The 17472-nt window shown below is 42.3% G+C and overlaps 1 protein-coding gene and 2 long non-coding RNA genes across 6 annotated transcripts; 2 read left to right on the top strand and 1 right to left on the bottom strand.

The window, feature by feature from the left end:
• Positions 1 to 738: 738 nt before the first annotated feature.
• Positions 739 to 1155, bottom strand: LOC147989946 (uncharacterized). Its single transcript, XM_087536652.1, has one exon. The coding sequence runs from the start codon at positions 1153 to 1155 to the stop codon at positions 739 to 741; it is 417 nt and encodes a 138-aa protein (XP_087392778.1).
• A 1358-nt stretch (positions 1156 to 2513) lies between these two features.
• Positions 2514 to 6814, top strand: LOC125545902 (uncharacterized). 3 transcript variants are annotated; one of them, XR_007300349.2, is made up of 5 exons: positions 2514 to 2861; positions 2943 to 3123; positions 3195 to 3299; positions 3396 to 3478; positions 4838 to 6814. It is a non-coding gene; the product is annotated as an uncharacterized LOC125545902 (long non-coding RNA). The 3 variants fall into 3 exon arrangements; XR_015618330.1 differs by having other exon boundaries at positions 2514 to 2872; XR_007300348.2 differs by having other exon boundaries at positions 2515 to 3123.
• A 4240-nt stretch (positions 6815 to 11054) lies between these two features.
• On the top strand, positions 11055 to 15517 carry LOC125520729 (uncharacterized). 2 transcript variants are annotated; one of them, XR_015602167.1, is made up of 7 exons: positions 11055 to 11488; positions 11603 to 11726; positions 11928 to 12057; positions 12150 to 12232; positions 12595 to 12679; positions 14147 to 14194; positions 15254 to 15517. It is a non-coding gene; the product is annotated as an uncharacterized LOC125520729 (long non-coding RNA). The 2 variants fall into 2 exon arrangements; XR_015602156.1 differs by lacking the exon at positions 15254 to 15517 and having other exon boundaries at positions 11058 to 11488; positions 14147 to 15237.
• Positions 15518 to 17472: the final 1955 nt, after the last annotated feature.

Here is a 17472-nt window from a genome sequence, read left to right as displayed (position 1 = left end):
ATCTTGCCCTTCTTCTTGTTTTTTATAGTATGCATACTTTCATAGGCGATGAGAATGTTGTCAGAAATTGATCCCCTAGGTACAAAAGCACTCTGGATAGGAGATATTACTTCATCCAAAATATCCTTTAAACGAAAAGCAATCATTTTAGAGATGATTTTATACAAGACACTGCATAAACTGATAGGCCTATACTGTGATATATTTTCTGGGGAATCCACTTTAGGTATTAGAACTATCACATTATCATTCCAACCATCAGGAACAACTTTATTATTTATTGCGCTCAACACTTCACTTGTAAGTAAATCTCCAAAAATGTGCCAACATTTTTTAAAGAACACGGCATGCAATCCATCCGTACCTGGTGCTTTTGTGTCACCTATAGAGAATAAAGCCTTTTTCACCTCTCTGCAGAGTATGGTTTCAGAAACTCATTATTCATGTTTTCCGTAACACGAGGCATGACATGATTTATGAAAACTGGGTCTGGTTCCTCAATCTCTGTAGAGAATAGACCAGCAAAATAATCTGAAATTAGAGGATTCAAATACGCCGTACCTTCTTGCCAAACACCGTGGGCATTCCTTAGTTTTTTAGTACAGTTTCTCAGACGTCTTGCTGAGGCAAAGTTCTGGAAGTACGTCGTGTTACGGTCTCCAAACTGCAGCCAATTCAGCCTGCTTCGTTGAGCCCAATACATTTCTTCCATCTCTAGTAATTTTTCTATCTCCATCGCTATTCCTTCTGCCTCGCTACATTTTCACTTGACAGTTCTCGCCTCGAGACCTCCTCCATCTCCTTTTTTACACTGCGAAGTTTATTCTTTGTACCTTTAAGGACTGATCTGTCCCAAACGTGCAGGTCCTTGTGGATAGCCGCTAATCTGTCAGCCAGCGAAACATTCCCAGCTGGAGCATGAGACCGATCCCATGCTTGTTGCACAACTTCCAAAAATCTTTTCTCCTTCAGCCATCTTGATTCAAACCTGAGCAGGGCCGGCCCATTATGCTCGTGCACCAGCTCTTCATCCAGAGACATCAGAATAGGCCTATGATCAGACTTGCTATAATTCAGATGATGTACAGTAGCATTCGCAAATTTCCTTTGCCACCCATCGTTTGCAAGTGCTCTATCCAATCTTTCTCGGATCATGCCTCGTTGCCAAGTGAATTTATCTCCCACATATCCACAGTCAACAAGATGACAGTCATCAAGAGCATCGCGGAATGCCTTCATATATCTTTCTGGATGAGGTCTCCCCCCTCTTTTTCAAAAGAATATGCAATATCGTTCAGATCTCCCATGATCAACCAAGGCATATCACTAATGCCAGCTAGTTCACGCATCCTCTGCCAGGTGAGATGCTTATCTTCCCAACGTGGTTCACCGTACATACCAGTGAACCTCCACATATTATCCGGATCGTTTCCAACATATACATCAATGAAATTGTTTGTCTTGAACTTCAGAGAGATAGCCGCTTCCTCCTTCCAGTATAGAACCAACCCGCCACTTTTACCATCACTACGGACCACCTCCTTATGATCCATCTTCATTCTCCTCCTCAGACACTCTGCCGGGAATTCATCTAAGTGTGTTTCCGATAGAAAAACTATGTCAGGGCTCCTGCTCGTGTGAACTTCAAGGAGGGCCCTGACCGCCGCGCCTTGCTGCAAGCCACGACAATTCCAACTGAGTATTTTCATTGCATCCGGTCAGCCTCCCTCACGTCGGAGACCGCCACCAATAAAATTTAATCCTTCTAAAACTCACATGATACTCCTCCGACAAAGTCTATTGAGCAGACAAACTGAATAAAAACCCTACCGCAATCGGAACACTACGGAGGGACAGTAAACCGATCACAACACCTTGCAAGGCAAAAGAGATGTACCAGGACAGAAAACCAGCTTCGCGAGACGCACGCTGGGACATGAACTATGCAGGCTTCCGATCCTCTGAAAAAGCCAGCAAACCGCAAAACCAAGAACCACACTACCTCTTCTCTTCCCCTTCTCTCATCAGGATCAGATCAGGACATCACGCTAGTGGCCAAGAGGGGCCCATGACCCCTGCAGTAGTAAACAGCAGACAGGCGGCGGCACCCGCCGCCGGCGGCCGTGGGCAAAAACCTAGATCGCCTTCAGATAGCCAATCGTTTTTTGGATCGCCGATGATTTTCTGATCGCCCGAAATCGCTACGGGTGGAATCTTACAAAACGATCGGAAATGCATAAAAGTTGGTTATCATCATCCATAAAATATGGTATAACTTGAGTGAAAATTTTAGTGGTTCCATTTTACAAAATATTATTGATAGTTGCTTCATAAACCCCTTTGTTTTTAGCACTTAGAGACTATATTTTAAATTACAGCCGTAGTCTCCAACCAATCAGGATGTCTCCCCCGGATCACCCTACCGTAGGCGATCTGAACCGTCGGATCATCCCGGATCCAACGGCAGACTTGACCCCCTCACCGTCTCACCCAACTAGCCCTAACACAATCCGCAACACTCGTCCTCTCGCCCCCCTCTCTCAGACGCACCCACAGCCGCCGCCCTCTCCCTCCCTCAGATCTCGATCCGCCGCCGCCCCCAAACCCGTAGACGTGGTGCTGTGTTGCCGAGGCCAGGCCGACCTGAGCGCCCTAATCCTAGCGACCGCCGTCGCCTCCTGGATCCTATTCCACGTCGCCTCCGGATACACGGCCGTGTCGCTAGCCGCCGACGTGCTCCTCGCCGGCATCGACTCCGCCTTCCGTCGTGTCGCGCAGGGCCAGCTCGGCTCCGGGCGCGTCTTCGCCTGTCTCGCTGCCGCCGCCCTGCTCGCCAGGCTCGCGCGCGACCTCCCCACATGGTGCTACGCAGGCACAGTGCTCCCTCCCTCCATTCTCTTTGCTCTGTTGTCCTGTCTGAATAATATTGCGCCTTTCTTCAGAATTCAATGACATGTTTGAGTTGGAATGTTGGATCACTTCACCTCCTCTGATGGACTGATTGTTTTTGTGGTCGCACTCCAATCCTGCTGTTGTGGTGGGCGCCGAAAACCCTAGCTGCCGGGGCGCGGCCATGGCGACCGACCGCAGGCGCAGGACTCGGACTCGTACAACGGTGGTATGGTAAGGATCCCAACTCATCTTCCCTCCTTATTCTTTCCCACTCTGACCCTTGCCTCGTCTCGTCTGTGTAGGTAGGCATCATGGAGCGGAGCTTGCTCTATCCGGGACGCCATGGATTTTGTTGCGCGTGAAGCTCTTTCTTCCTCCAGCACAAGAACGTACAAGCAGCATCCAAGGTCCACCCCTCTCTCGATTTCCTCTTCTTCCCTCCCCTTCCCCTCCATTCCATTCCCTGATGCATTTCTCTGATGGATGGGTTGGGTTGGTTGCAGGACGGACCCGGCGGAAAACCCATGGTGCCATCTGCCGGACAAATCAGCGTGCTAATCTGTCGAGCTTTCCTTCTGATTTCACGGTAAATCACAACCTTCCAACTTCAAACTCCTGTAACGTGCACCGGACAGGCTAATTGTAACCTTCGTGGTGCATTTGAGACTATTAGAGAGAGTCCAGCATTTACCATGGTAGGCAGCAGCCATGATCCATGTCAGGACTTTTTTGTAGGAATGCATTGTTGTGTACTTATTGAGAATGATTGCAATGACTATGTTTTTTTCTACATATAGAATAAAATTTTCAGTCACTGGAGAAACTTTATAAAATGTTTTGTGTGCTGTTCACCTACAATTTTGTTTAACTGTTCATTATTAAAATTCAGTGGCTCCTCTTCTTTATACACGTGAATGTGCAGTTCACCTACAATTTTGTGTGCTGTTCACACTGAGAGCTCACAAATGAGTTTTTATCTCTCCAAATAGGCCGCAGAAGTGTGTGCTGATTGTTGTTACAGGCTGAATTTGTCGACGGCCTATCTTTTGTCTAGCGCATTAAAGGCATGTCCTCACTGAGAATTAAAATAGTGAACTGAAGGTTCACGTGCCGTGTGCCGCCAAAGCATACTTCTCACACCATGCCAACCTGTGACTTCACAACATAGTGGCGAGGTACTTTGTATGTACAAAATCTGGCCGTGGTGTTTTTTTCCAGACCAACTAAATATACGCTTTAGTTCAATGACAGGTCTGAAAATGTTCAAGTACTGAACATGAGCCTTTAGTTGTCAGACTAGTATTCCCTTGTCAAATGCTTACTCCATTTTACTAGATTCAGTTATACCTTGCGATTTATTTTACAAAGGTTATACCCTACAGTTTAGCTCTGTGTTACGAGTTATTGACCATCTGTATGTTGATATTGATGTATATGATTGTTCACCTACAGCAAATCTTGCATCAATCAGTATGCTGCTCCTAGACATCAATTAGTATGATGCTCCTACCCCTAGTTCCCTTTTCTGCTCCTATAGCATTGCTCTGTTGGTTTAGAACACTAGCAAAAGGAGTAGTAAAAGCTTACTGATGTAGGAGTAGTAAAAGCTTCATGGTTGATCCTGATTACTGACATGGGAGATATATCTTCTTTTGTGTATCAATTACATAGCAGTACTATGTAATGGAACAGTCTATGTACTGTTATTTTTAGGTTAGGTTGAAGTGATTGGGATTATGGGATTCTGGAAGTTTGTAGAGGACGTATAGTAGAGGAACCAGGTGAGCAGTAGTGTTGCATCCTTCTAAGCTTATACTCTGAGATGCTTTGTTTGTTTTCTACATAGATTGCTTGTTGATATCCATGATTTTGTATGCACTACTACCTGATGATCTATACATTTCACATATGGGTCATATGTTTGAAGCTCTACAATGCTTTACAGATATCAACAGGACCTCCTAGTGGGTACCGTGGCCGACCGCAACCACGACTAGGGTACGGAAACGTGGACATCTCCCCGACTTGTCGAAGCTTGACAGCGGCCTTCCCAGATCCCCAGGCCATATCAAGTCATCGCTACCCGTTATTCTTCCCTCCTGTAATTTTGTTGATAGCCTATAGTTTAGTGTTGTGCACCCCTAGCATGAAATTATATGCTCTGGCATTTGTGATTCTGTGAACAACCAGTGATGCTGCTGCTGCACACCATAAATGTTGTGATTCTATGCACAACCAATGATTTTGTGCACTATAAAATTTAGTTCACTTTCTTAATGTGATGCTGCTGTTGTACACCATAAATTACTGAACATTTGTTAACACTCCAAAAATGCAGTATTTTCTACTAGCCTATTAATGTTATCAGTATTTGCTGCTGGAGTATTTAAAATTAACTGAAACTATTCCTTTAATGCTTGCATAAACTTTTTTAAAGATGAATTGGAGTACTCCTTTAATGAAGGTTTTGTGTAGTCTATTGCTTGCATCAGTACTTTTAAAAATAAATGAATCTTTTCATTTAAGTGTACTCTGGACAGCAGTAGTATAGCACTTGCTGCTGCTGTTAAGCTTGCATTAGTACTGGTTGCAGTAGTTTAGTGTAGGACAACAGTAGTATGGGACGTGCTGCTGCTGTTAAGTTTCTCTTTCTCTTCTCTCTTCTCTTCTCTTTGTCTGCTGGAGTAAACTTTTCCAATATACTCCTAGGAGTAAACTTTCTCTGCTGGAGTAGGAATTGCTCTAAGGAGTAGCAGTAGTGATTTGTTTAACAGCAGCAACAACAGCAGTGCATATCAATTTATCATGCTGACAACAGTAGTGCACAACCAATTTGGAACTGATGCATATCAATACAGTAGTGCACAAAGTTCATCAAACATCATGCAAGTTCGATGCACAATGTTAGATGTCTACTGGTTGCTGTATATGGGCAAGATGAATTGAATCATGTTGTTTTCTTTTTGATGGACACACATGCAGATGATTGACACTCATGAACAGCAAGCAACCGTACTAGTTACTACCTAGGTGTTCCAAAGATTGTTGTATTATATATCTTCCTTTTACTACCAAAATTATTGTGCGCTCATACTGTCATCGCATTGCCTGTTTTTCTTGCTGCATACATGTATCTCAAGCATTGTACTTCTGTGTTTGCTTAGGCGGATAACTACTAAGTGATTACAATTAACATGTACTTGTGAATTCTAAGCTTATATTGCTGTCTTGCGATCATGTTCTAATTAATGTGTATAGTCCAAGCACTTGAACTGTCTAAATGCATGCACACAAGTTTAGTTATCTTTTGAAAAATTGTTGGTGCATTTTGTGATGTTAGTGTATGTGCTTTGACTAGTAATGTTAGATCTTGCCTATTGAATGGATGGCCGTGGTAGTAGAATGACATTGTTGTTTTAGGTGCAGTGTGTTGCGGTGAGGTTACAGGACCTGCACTTCATGCATATTCATAGTCTCTGTTTTCTTATATGAATAAAAAAGCATGGTACTAGCTGGATTTGTGTTATCATTCTATAAACAGAACTGTCATTTTTTGAATGGAATATTTATAATATATTGGCTCCATTTGTTCTGATTCTTCTCAGCTTATTCATGCAACAAGGGGCGTGTTGCTGTTCTGTTAGCCCAGTCCTGAATATGGTTGTCTAGTGAATTCGGCATATGATCGCTATCGAAGGAGCTCCATGCTGAAGAAGAAAACACTTGTAGAGCTTATGAAGTATCTAGTTGTTACCTCATAGAGCTTGTAATTGTGATTGCTATACCTGTAGAGCTTGTATGGTTATTCCACTTGTAGGGCTTGTAAAGTTTGTGTTAGAGCTTGTATTACGTGTTATTCGGAGAGCAGGAGCTGCATGAATCTGGATGATCTAATGTGAGGTATTACATGTGTTTTCTGTCAGTGCAATTTGAATACCGCCAATTTGAATACCAGTTATTTATTTATTGTTAAATTGAAATATGAATAATATGACCCTGACAGCTGGGACCCATGTGACAAGTGGACCCCTTTTTATATAAAAGAAGAAAAATAAAAACTGTTGAGAAAAAAGGCCCGACCCAAAAATAAAAAGCCTATAATGTTGGGCCTGGCCCATGTGGCTGTCTAGAATTAATAGGGAAAAATATATAAAAGGCTGAATTATTGGGCCCTGCCCATGTAAAACACCGAATTGGACCGGGTTGAATCTTGTCAACGACCTTTTCAATTGGTTGCAATTTTGCCACGTTAGTTTGCCACGTCGGATCTGACGTGGCCTGGATAGAGAGCTAGCGACCAAAACGGAGGGTCATTGGATGAACGGTCTTTTGGTTTGGTCATGGAATTCCACGACCTTCTCACATAGAAGGTCGTTAATTTCAGTTTACGACCGCCATCTTTTGACCTTCTGTTTTTGGTCACAAAAAGGTTGCAAATGAAAAACAATGACCTTTCAGTGACCAATAGTGATGGTCGCAAGTTGACATATTTCTTGTAGTGAATATTCTTAGTTATACATTTCATTTCTTCTAACCCAGAAGCAAACTAAGTTCATTATGATGTGCAAGGGAAATCAAGTCATCATAATTTTTGGAAACGATTCGATCATGAAACAATTTGCATTGGATATTTAAATGACCATGTTCATTGCAAAGTTCACAAGGATGGCTAATAAATTTTTTATTTTCAGCACAAACATCTAGCCTTTCTTGCAACCATTTAGTTTCTAAATACTTATGCCTCTTGCAAAATATATCTTCCCTATTTGGTGTGTACTTGCAAACCCTATGCACTCCACAAAAATTGACATGCTTATAAGAGACATTTTCATCATGACTAGTGCAATCATCATTAGTACTATGGATATTCAAAGAGTTTGTACTAACAACATTGCAATCATGCTCATCATTTAAAGATTTAGTGCCAAACATTTTAATGCATTCTTCTTCTAGCATTTTGGCACAATTATCGGAATCCTTATTTTCATGAAAGATATTAAAAAGATGAAGCATATGAGGTACCCTCAATTCCATTTTTTGTAATTTTTTTATAGACTAAACTAGTGATAAAACAAGAAACCAAAAGATTCGATTATAAGATCTAAAGATATATCTTTAAGCGATAACCTCCCCGGCAACGGCGCCAGAAAAGAGTTTGATGTCTACTATACAACCTTCTTCTTGTAGACGTTGTTGGGCCTCCAAGTGTAGAGGTTTGTAGGACAGTAGCAAATTTCCCTCAAGTGGATGACCTAAGATTTATCAATTCGTGGGAGGCGTAGGATGAAGATGATCTCTCTCAAGCAACCCTGCAAGCAAATAACAAAGAGTCTCTTGTGTCCCCAACACACCCAATATAATGGTAAATTGTATAGGTGCACTAGTTCGGCGAAGAGATGGTGATACAAGTGCAATATGGATAGTAGATAAAGGTTTTTGTAATCAGAAAAATATAAAAACAGCAAGGTAGCAAGTGGTAAAAGTGAGCGTAAACGGTATTGCAATGCTAGGAAACAAGGCCTAGGGTTCATACTTTCACTAGTGCAATTTCTCTCAACAATAATAACATAATTGGATCATAAAACTATCCCTCAACATGCAACAAAGAGTCATTCCAAAGTCACTAATAGGGGAGAACAAACGAAGAGATTATTGTAGGATACGAAACCACCTCAAAGTTATTCTTTCTGGTCAATCTATTCAAAAGTCCGTAGTAAAATAACACGAAGCTATTCTTTCCGTTCAATCTATCCTAAAGTTCGTACTAGAATAACACCTTAAGACACAAATCAACCAAAACCCTAATGTCACCTACATACTCCAATGTCACCTCAAGTATCTGTGGGTATGATTATACGATATGCATCACACAATCTCAGATTAATCTATTCAACCAACACTAAGAACTTCAAAGAGTGCCCCAAAATTTCTACCGGAGAGTCAAGACGAAAACGTGTGCCAACCCCTATGCATAAGTTCACAAGGTCACGGAACTCGCAAGTTGATCACCAAAACATACATCAAGTGGATCACGTGATATCCCAGTGTCACCACAGATAAGCACATGCAAGACATACATCAAGTGTTCTCAAATCCTTAAAGACTCAATCCGATAAGATAACTTCAAAGGGAAAACTCAATTCATCAGAAGAAAGTAGAGGGGGAGAAACATCATAAGATCCAACTACAATAGCAAAGCTCGCGATACAACAGGATCGTTCCGAATCAAGAACACGAGAGAGAGAGAGAGATCAAATACATAGCTACTGGTACATACCCTCAGCCCCGAGGGTGAACTATTCCCTCCTTGTCATGGAGAGCACCGGGATGATGAAGATGGCCACCGGAGAGGGATTCCCCCCTCCGGCAGAGTGCCGGAAAGGGTCTAGATTGGTTTTCGGTGGCTACAGAGGCGTGCGGCGGCGGAACTCCCGATCTAGGTTTCTTTCTGGAAGTTTGGGTATATATAAGAGGTGTTTGAGTCGAGAACAAGTCAGGGGGGTCCCCGAGGCGGCCATGAGGTAGGGAGGCGCGCCCAGGGGGGTAGGGCGTGCCCCCACCCTCGTGGTGGCCTCGGGACTCTTCTGGCCCATCTCCGGTACTCTGTGGGCTTCTTCTGGTCCAAAAATGATCTCCGTGAAATTTTAAGTTAATTGGAATCCGTTTGGTTTTCCTTTTCTCCGATACTCAAAAACAAGGAAAAAAACAAAAACTGGCACTGGGATCTAGGTTAATAGGTTAGTCCCAAAAATCATATAAAATAACATATAAATTAAACATATAAAGCCCGCTAGAGTACCCGCCATTCTAGAGGCATTTGCGGCGTGCATGCGTTCCGGCCGCACGATCTGCCTCGCTGGCCCGATTTTACAGTGCTGTCAAAAATCCCGCGGTTAGTTTCTTTGAACATTGATCTTTCATACTGCAGCGGATGACGTGTGGGGCTCCTTTCCTCGCGGGCCCGTTTTGTAGTTACATTGAGAAGAAACATCAGGGTCCCGTCCGTTCTATGCGCTGTGGAATCGGGTGAAAACCTAGCTGCAATCCTCTCACATCCTCGATCCCCCAGATCCCATGCCTCGTCTCTCCTCTCCTCCTCACGACTACCGCCACCACCGCGCCCCTTCTCCTCCTCCTCCTCTGCCCAGCGCTGCCTCTCCTCCTCTCCTACTACCGGATCCTCCCGCGTGCCGGCTTCTCCTCAAAGAGAAGGGTCACATCCCGCAGGAGAAGAGGGGCGGCGCGGCGAAATTGAGGAGTAGCGTCCCAGCTAGGTATTGACGGTGGAGGTTGAGGAGCAGGGGAGGCCAGTGGTGGGGCGAAGGAGTAGCGTGGCCGGTGACCAGGGCAAGAAGCAGCGGGACATCGCTCCCATCGCACTGGGGTGGAGCTGCAGGGGAGAAGGGGTGGTCAGCCCTTGTTCATCATGGCCGCCATTGGCTTGCAGGTATGCTCCGGCTAGGTTGTTCTTTCTCTAACTTAGGCTATGGTTGCAACCGTTGGCTGTTATGTTAGGTCTTGATATATTTGCTTTTTTATAGGCTTATAGTTTGAAAAACCATATACAATGATTCCTAATTTCATGCCAATAGCTCATGTGCTGATTACTCGAGGCAACAACACAGTCGTGGAGTACATGTACATCAACGCCGATAGTGCCGGCAGCAACGACACGAGGTGGGCGATTTGACCAGTGCAACATTCTTGTGTGTTCATTTAGACATTCAGGAAAGAATTTGGTCCTTGTCTTTCCATGCACGCCTGTATATTTAGACATTCTTGTGTCTGTGTATGCATACACATAGAAGATATTAAATATGTCTGGAACATGTGAAAGCATGCATATTTTTACTGGGCTCGAAACATATCGGACCTGTGCTGCTCACAATATCTAGGAGGAATTCTAAATGCCCAATTTGATCAATTTTTTAGTTTAATAAAGGTTGTCCCTGATTCTCAGTCTCTTAGGAACAGTATGTTAGTTCAATAAAGGCCATTCCTGTCCTTAGTTTAATAGGTACAATGAGCTTTTCAATTTGTCATTCTCATCTTGCTTAGAGTGATTTTATCTTCGTCTTTATGCACACAACTTTTATGATTTCAGTATTCAGGTGAAGCTTTTGTGGCCAGCAATGAAAACTGCTTAAAGACGAGCCCACCCAGCCACCTGTCATCCAGAACCCTACTCCTCAAGCCATTCTTGTCTCTGCAGGCAGGTGAGCTCTTTCCTCCTCCCTCCTCTCTCTTTTGAATTTATGCTGGTAGATGTGTTTGCTGTGGGTTCTGCTGCTACCAGGCTTGGCTGCTGCTTGGCCTAACTGTACTTGTGCTGCTGCTATGTGCTACTATATGTTGTTGGTTGCCTCCTTGGTTATTTGTGAATCTGAAAACACTTTGTGAGAAGCACGGATTGAAGAGAAGGCTATGAGCCAATGAGAAGAGCTTCATTTTCAGTTTTTTAAGAATTGATGAAGGACGTGTCATATGTTCAGTTGCTAACATTCTCTCTATGGTGTATGCACTTGTTGTTCATTGCATTGGAGGGAGAGGAAAACTCTTTGTGAGAAGCAAGGATTGAAGAGAAGGCTATGAGCCAGTGAGAAAACCTGAACTTTAGTTTTTTATTTAAGAATTGATGAAGGATATGTCATATGTTCAGTTACTTACATATTCTCTATGGTGTATGTACCTGATGTTCATTGCATTCGAGGGAGAGGACAACAAGAGTAAGAAAGTCTTGCGGCGTGAAGGCAGTAGCACCCAGCGCCAAGTCAAGCGCATTGGCCTCGATGGCAAGAGACCAGTACCATCAGGTTCGCTTGACTGCTTGCTAGGTTAGTGGTTCATCTCTTATTCTTCTTCATGTAGGAAATATAAGGTGTGCATATAGAAGAGTCCATACTAGGCAACCTTTTCTTTTTTAGTTTTTGCAATCCATGGCAAAGTGTGTTATATATTTTCATAATTCTTACCACTTACTTATTTTTTTCGGGAGCATAGATTTAAATGCAGTAATGCGTGTTTATAATTTGCAGCCCGACATTGAACAATACCCTTAATAAAGCTACATGGTGGATGCTAATTGTCATATTTTGACCGACAAATCTGTTTGAATAGATTATACAAGATTGATGTGATTATCAGATGATTGCAGTCTACCCCAGGGTGAGTTTATCCTTTTGGTTTATGCAAAAATGCTTATTTGGCTTCATGTGTAACATGATTTTTCAGCATCTAATATTTGTTATGTCCAACAGAGTACACGAGAAAGAAGTGCTACTGCTACATTACTGCTGCTTGCCAAGGGAAAAGAGAGTTCCATTGTAAAATGAGATGCCAGGTATTGAGGGCTAGACTGTACATGGCAAAGATTAATTTGTTATGGTGAAGCTAAAGCTTTAGTGTTTGAGTCATTGGGTGTCATCTTTGTTAACTTATTATTAAGCATATCTACTATGTACTTTGTCCCACATAAATGATTGAGAAAAACTCTGCTTTTTATGACATCATGACTCACTGTCATGTCTAAATATTTGAATCTTATATTGATGTTTCGACCGTGGATGCCAAAACATCACAGTTTGCCTGATAGAGTGAATCCATTATAAAATAAAGCTCCTTCCATCAATTAGATAGCTTTTATGAATTTGATTTTTCTATTTTGAAGATACATATTGGTTATTTGGATGCTTTCATTTAAAGATTTGCATAGATCAATGAGGATTCGTGCGGCAGGGAGGGGACTGGTGATGGGAAACATGGGTCCAAGAAGAAATCAAAGAGCATGGTGAGTTGTTCTCCCTTTTGAAATTTAAAACCTAGACTAGAATCGGTCAATTGTAATGTGGCAATATGATTAGGATAGCATAATATTTTGCTACTACCTTGCTAATAGCTTCGCGAGGTAATTATGTCAGCTATATATGTGATTATTTTTTACTGTAGTGAGATCGCTTATTTTAATTTAGAAAATAGAAACATGAAGTGTGGTTATAATAATCCAATAACAGATGTTCTTAGTAGCATGAACAAGCTCTGTAATGTACCTACCGACTAATAGCACAATCGAATCCTTCCTGAGCTTCGTCTGTCAGTCATGACTTGGCATGCCTGGTTTTACTTTACGAAGAGTAGTATGTGGTGCTCTAATATTCAACCATGTTCTTGAATTGGGAATTATGTTTATAATAGTTGAAGTGCTTGTGTGTTAGTCTAATGTATATAAGTGAAAGAAAATAAAAAACAGATGGAGGAAGGGAACTTCTTGCTTTTCTTTTCCTTTTGTTTCTCTGTTTGATAATTACTCCCTATGATGGGAAGGTTTGAGAATAGAAACGTCCTACTCTTTTATCCCTTTTAGTGTGAACGGCTCGACGGCAAGCGTGGCTATCTGCTCCTCACTCTATTGGTTGTGTCTCTGTCTTCCCCGTGCGCTGCGCCACACGCCTATTTGTGGCTTGCGTGCTGCTCCTGCGTTTATGGTGTGTTGGCTTGATGTGTGTGTGTGTGTGCACTAGCTATGCGAGGATCACTGGCTCACTTCTCTCTCTCTCTGTAGCTTCTTAGGGGGAAAATACTTTTCTCTCGCCTGGATCATGCTTCTAGCATCTTTCTAGGCAGGTAGATGTTTCCAAGATCAAGAGAGAAAAGGTTCTTGCATGTATATACTTTTAGGTGACACATGACCAGAAGTCTTTCCTATGAAAATCATGTGGTCTTGTGACGCTCCGACCCTTTTCTTCAGAAATTTGCCATGTGTTTATGCATGTCTGTGTTGTGATGTGCTCATGTGCATATGAGCATGATTTGTTCTGGTACTTTAGGCATTAGCACACCTATAATACCATTTTCTAATATATGACAGTTGTATATTTATATTGGCTGCGCCTAGCTTTTGGGATATAATTTCGAAGGGTATTCTTCCCATATGATCAGTTCTGCGGCGTGCACTCATTTTTACTACGATGAATGGTGTCTAAGTCTCCCTCTCTCTCTCTCTCTCACTCACTCTCTGTGTGTGCCACTCTCTCTGAGATTTGAAGGTAAGTTATTATTTCCTGTTATCAATCATGGGGATGTTACGATTTCTATTTATTTCTGCGATGGCCAATAAAATCTGACAAGAAGTTGTTATCCACCTCCTTCCATGATGGCGAACCTCCAACTATTGTTTCTTTTCCGGTAGGATATGCATTTGATCCAATCCATGCCTTGGCCTCTTTTTGATGTGTGTATTGCTATGTTCTTCTTCCAGGTATTGTTCAATCCATCCGTAGCTAGCGGATGTCGTGCTGTGATTAAGGTTTGCCACCTTCCTCTGCTACATCGCTTAGTTTTATGGGCCATTCTTAGAATACCATGTGCTTGCTCTTTTTGGCTATGGCATGTGAATATGATGCTTACCAACATTATTGTAGAATTTGTTTCTCGGTGATGTAAAACTTATAGCTATTAAAGGAAGCCCTTGGTTTGTATTAGGTACTTGTGACATTTGGTGGAACTGTATGACAAATAGTGAAAGAATACAAATTACCAATGATGTAGTTACATAGAGAGAAGATACTCACATGTCACATCATATTCCCTCACGCTCCTCTTCTCAATTGCAAATTAATATTAGTTCAAGCTTCTTTTGTTATGCTGTCAACAATGTCAATTGGTGCAACAGGTGTCACCCTAAGAAATTGAGATTAGCTAATATGTTATTCTGTAACAACACTCAGGTTCTTGAAACAAACAAGATGAGAATTTATTTAAACATGATAGTATATTACCTACTTTAAATCCTCCAATATAATGGTCGACATTAATGGCGTAAACATCCGCTCACAAGTAGTTTCAACAGAAGTGTTATGAGCTGCAAAGTAAATGAATAGAGCATTAAACCAGGCAAACTGCAAAAGCAAAATCTTCACGCAGTAATTTTTATCATACAAGCAATTGAAATAACAGACGTATGAGATTCCAGGCAAGATACATACTTTCCCCAATGCTTCTTAACAACATCAATTGCTTTTCCTTACTCGTTTGCCCTATGAAACTGAGTATGTCTAAGGGCCTGTTTGGTTCCAATAAGTCACCCGACTTATAAGTCAGGTGACTTAAAACCAGTGACTTGTAAGTCACGCCCGTTTGGTTGTCACCTGACTTATAAGTCACATGACCACACCTTTCCACCTTGTTTTTTATGTAAAAGTGGTGGGACCCACGTAAAAGGGGGTGACTTATAAGTTTTAAGTTGGGGTGGAGCAACTTATGACTTATAAGTTGAGGTGACTTATAAGTTGGGTCTGTTTGGCAAAATAAGTCACTTCTTTCACTTTTCGACTTATAAGTTGGTGATTTATTTGAAACCAAACAGGGCCTAAACTGGGTTCGAAGTTACACGAACAGATGTAAGGAACTGATAAATTTACCAAGACAGGGTTCAGTGAGGTCAAGATCATACACCTTATGTGTCAACAACATAGGGTTCCATGCAATCTCAAGATCATGTGAATTCATCTGTCCATGTCCGCCACAACTCCCGCAGTGCCATGCATCTCGCTGCACCAAGCACGAGCGAATTCAGGCCACTTAAAAAGGACATAATAGCATGGCGACTGTGTATTTTTCTTATCAAAAGTTCAAAACGACGCAGTTAACTCAACAACCACACACCTCTGTCCCCAACCTGCATATGAGGGTTTTTTTATTAGGAATTATATATAGACAAACTATATGAGACTTCTTTTTTTATTAGGAACTATATGGTCTTCAATCACATGTTTGAGAAAGTTTCCCATTAACAACCTAGCTATAATGTGTACAGGTGATATAATACTACGAAATAGGCAACAATGGTATCTGGTTGAGAAAATTGTTTATTTAGATGCCTAAACAAACAAACAAAAACAAGTGATAGAACCCTAACCAGATATTCACTTGCAAGATGAGGCTTGTAGAGATCGTAAACATGAGTCATGTGAGAAGCTCTATATTTGCTTTCGAAAGAAATAGATGCATTTGGACCAATAAGCATAGCAACCGTAGCAGCTCCACCCATAGGCCGAGCTAGCCGCTCTGCATAAACCTGAACATAATATGGGGTAGCAAATGAGTGTTGCACAGAGACAAGAGGAAGAGAAACTGAATCCATTTAGTGCAACAGTTAGATGGTCATATTGGGTGACTAACCGTGCTATCTGTGCAGACTACAAGGCCGTAACATTCATCCCAACATCGACTTTCGACCGAAGTTACACCAATTCAAAAGGGAGGTTGTTCCACCATAACATGCATTACTGGAGTCAAACTTCCTCAATGTCAGTATTTGCGACAAGTGTCAACGGTAGTGACTGAGTGAGTGAGACTGAGATTGAACTAACAAACAACTAAAAGAACTGGAAAACATGAATTCATCAAGATCAAGGTTTAGAGGGTGAATATATGTGGGATGCTATTCCATGATTTACCTCAAAAAATTGCATCAGCCACGTTTTGATGGATTTACTTTTGTCTATCACTGTCTTGCTACCAACCGCAAGGTGGCCAATTAGCTTCAAATCAATGTGGTACTTTTCCAGCAGGGATTTGACAATTGTCAAGCTGACACAACTTTCCAACTTGAGCATTCAGATACGGAACAGAGCGTTGCATTAAATATATGTGTATTTGATCTAATTGCTTAGTAAATTCTACTCATCAAGAAGTCGTCCCAAAATTGCCTCTCCCTCCATATAGAGCTGCCTTGCCGTGCACACCATGTTCGACCAGATCGAGAACGCGCCCTTCCTCTGACCGAGACGGTGGCCTGCAACTCACAACCAGACCATACTCACCAAAATGACAAACAGCAAAAACAATATCACCACTAAAACCTTTTGACGGAATCGAAAGACACCACCACAACCTACTAACAGAAACATCACCACCGACAATCCAACGCCACATCATCACCACGCAAACTGGATAAGAAACAAGATAGATCCTCATAGAAGAAAATAAATGCCATACCGTGCTGCCCCAAAAGACACGACAGAGGAAGCAGAAAAAGACCCGGCGTAGAGCAGCCTCCCCAGCCTGAAGAAGCAATGAAGATCCCCACTGAAATGGTCAGAACAATTTTTTAGAGCAAACATAGTAAAACAAAATCTGTTTTACTGAAATCTCAAGCATGTTTTGGCTGTTTTCTGCAACAATAGCAACAAAAAAATCACTATCAAAGAAGACAGGGGGTGCAGAAGCTACCATACCTCCAGATATACTAGTGATGGTGGAGTCGCCGACAAGACCGTGAGGTCGCCGGCAAGGAGACTCACCTCTGCCCAAAGACACCGGCTCCCACACACTGCTAGGATGTGGGCAACCACGGGCATGCTCGTGAGAGGCATCCTCAGTCGCTGGCTGTTAGACTTTGTAACGTAGCCCAACTGTGTAATCTGTGTATTGTGTAACCTTATAAATATATGTGATAGGCCACCCCTGGAGGGTTGAGCCAGTTCCCACAAATCCTACGTTTAACATGGTATCAGCCTAAACCTAGGACCTACGACAACTCCACCTCAGCCGCCGCCGCTGCCGTGTCCCAAACCCTAGGGC

The sequence above is a fragment of the Triticum urartu genome, chromosome 1A (genome assembly GCF_056163025.1).
Source record: "Triticum urartu cultivar PI428250 chromosome 1A, HENAU_Tu73, whole genome shotgun sequence".
Lineage (NCBI taxonomy): Eukaryota > Viridiplantae > Streptophyta > Magnoliopsida > Poales > Poaceae > Triticum > Triticum urartu.
The sequence above is the reverse complement of the archived record's forward strand: the minus strand, read 5'-3'. Positions and strand labels throughout refer to the sequence as shown.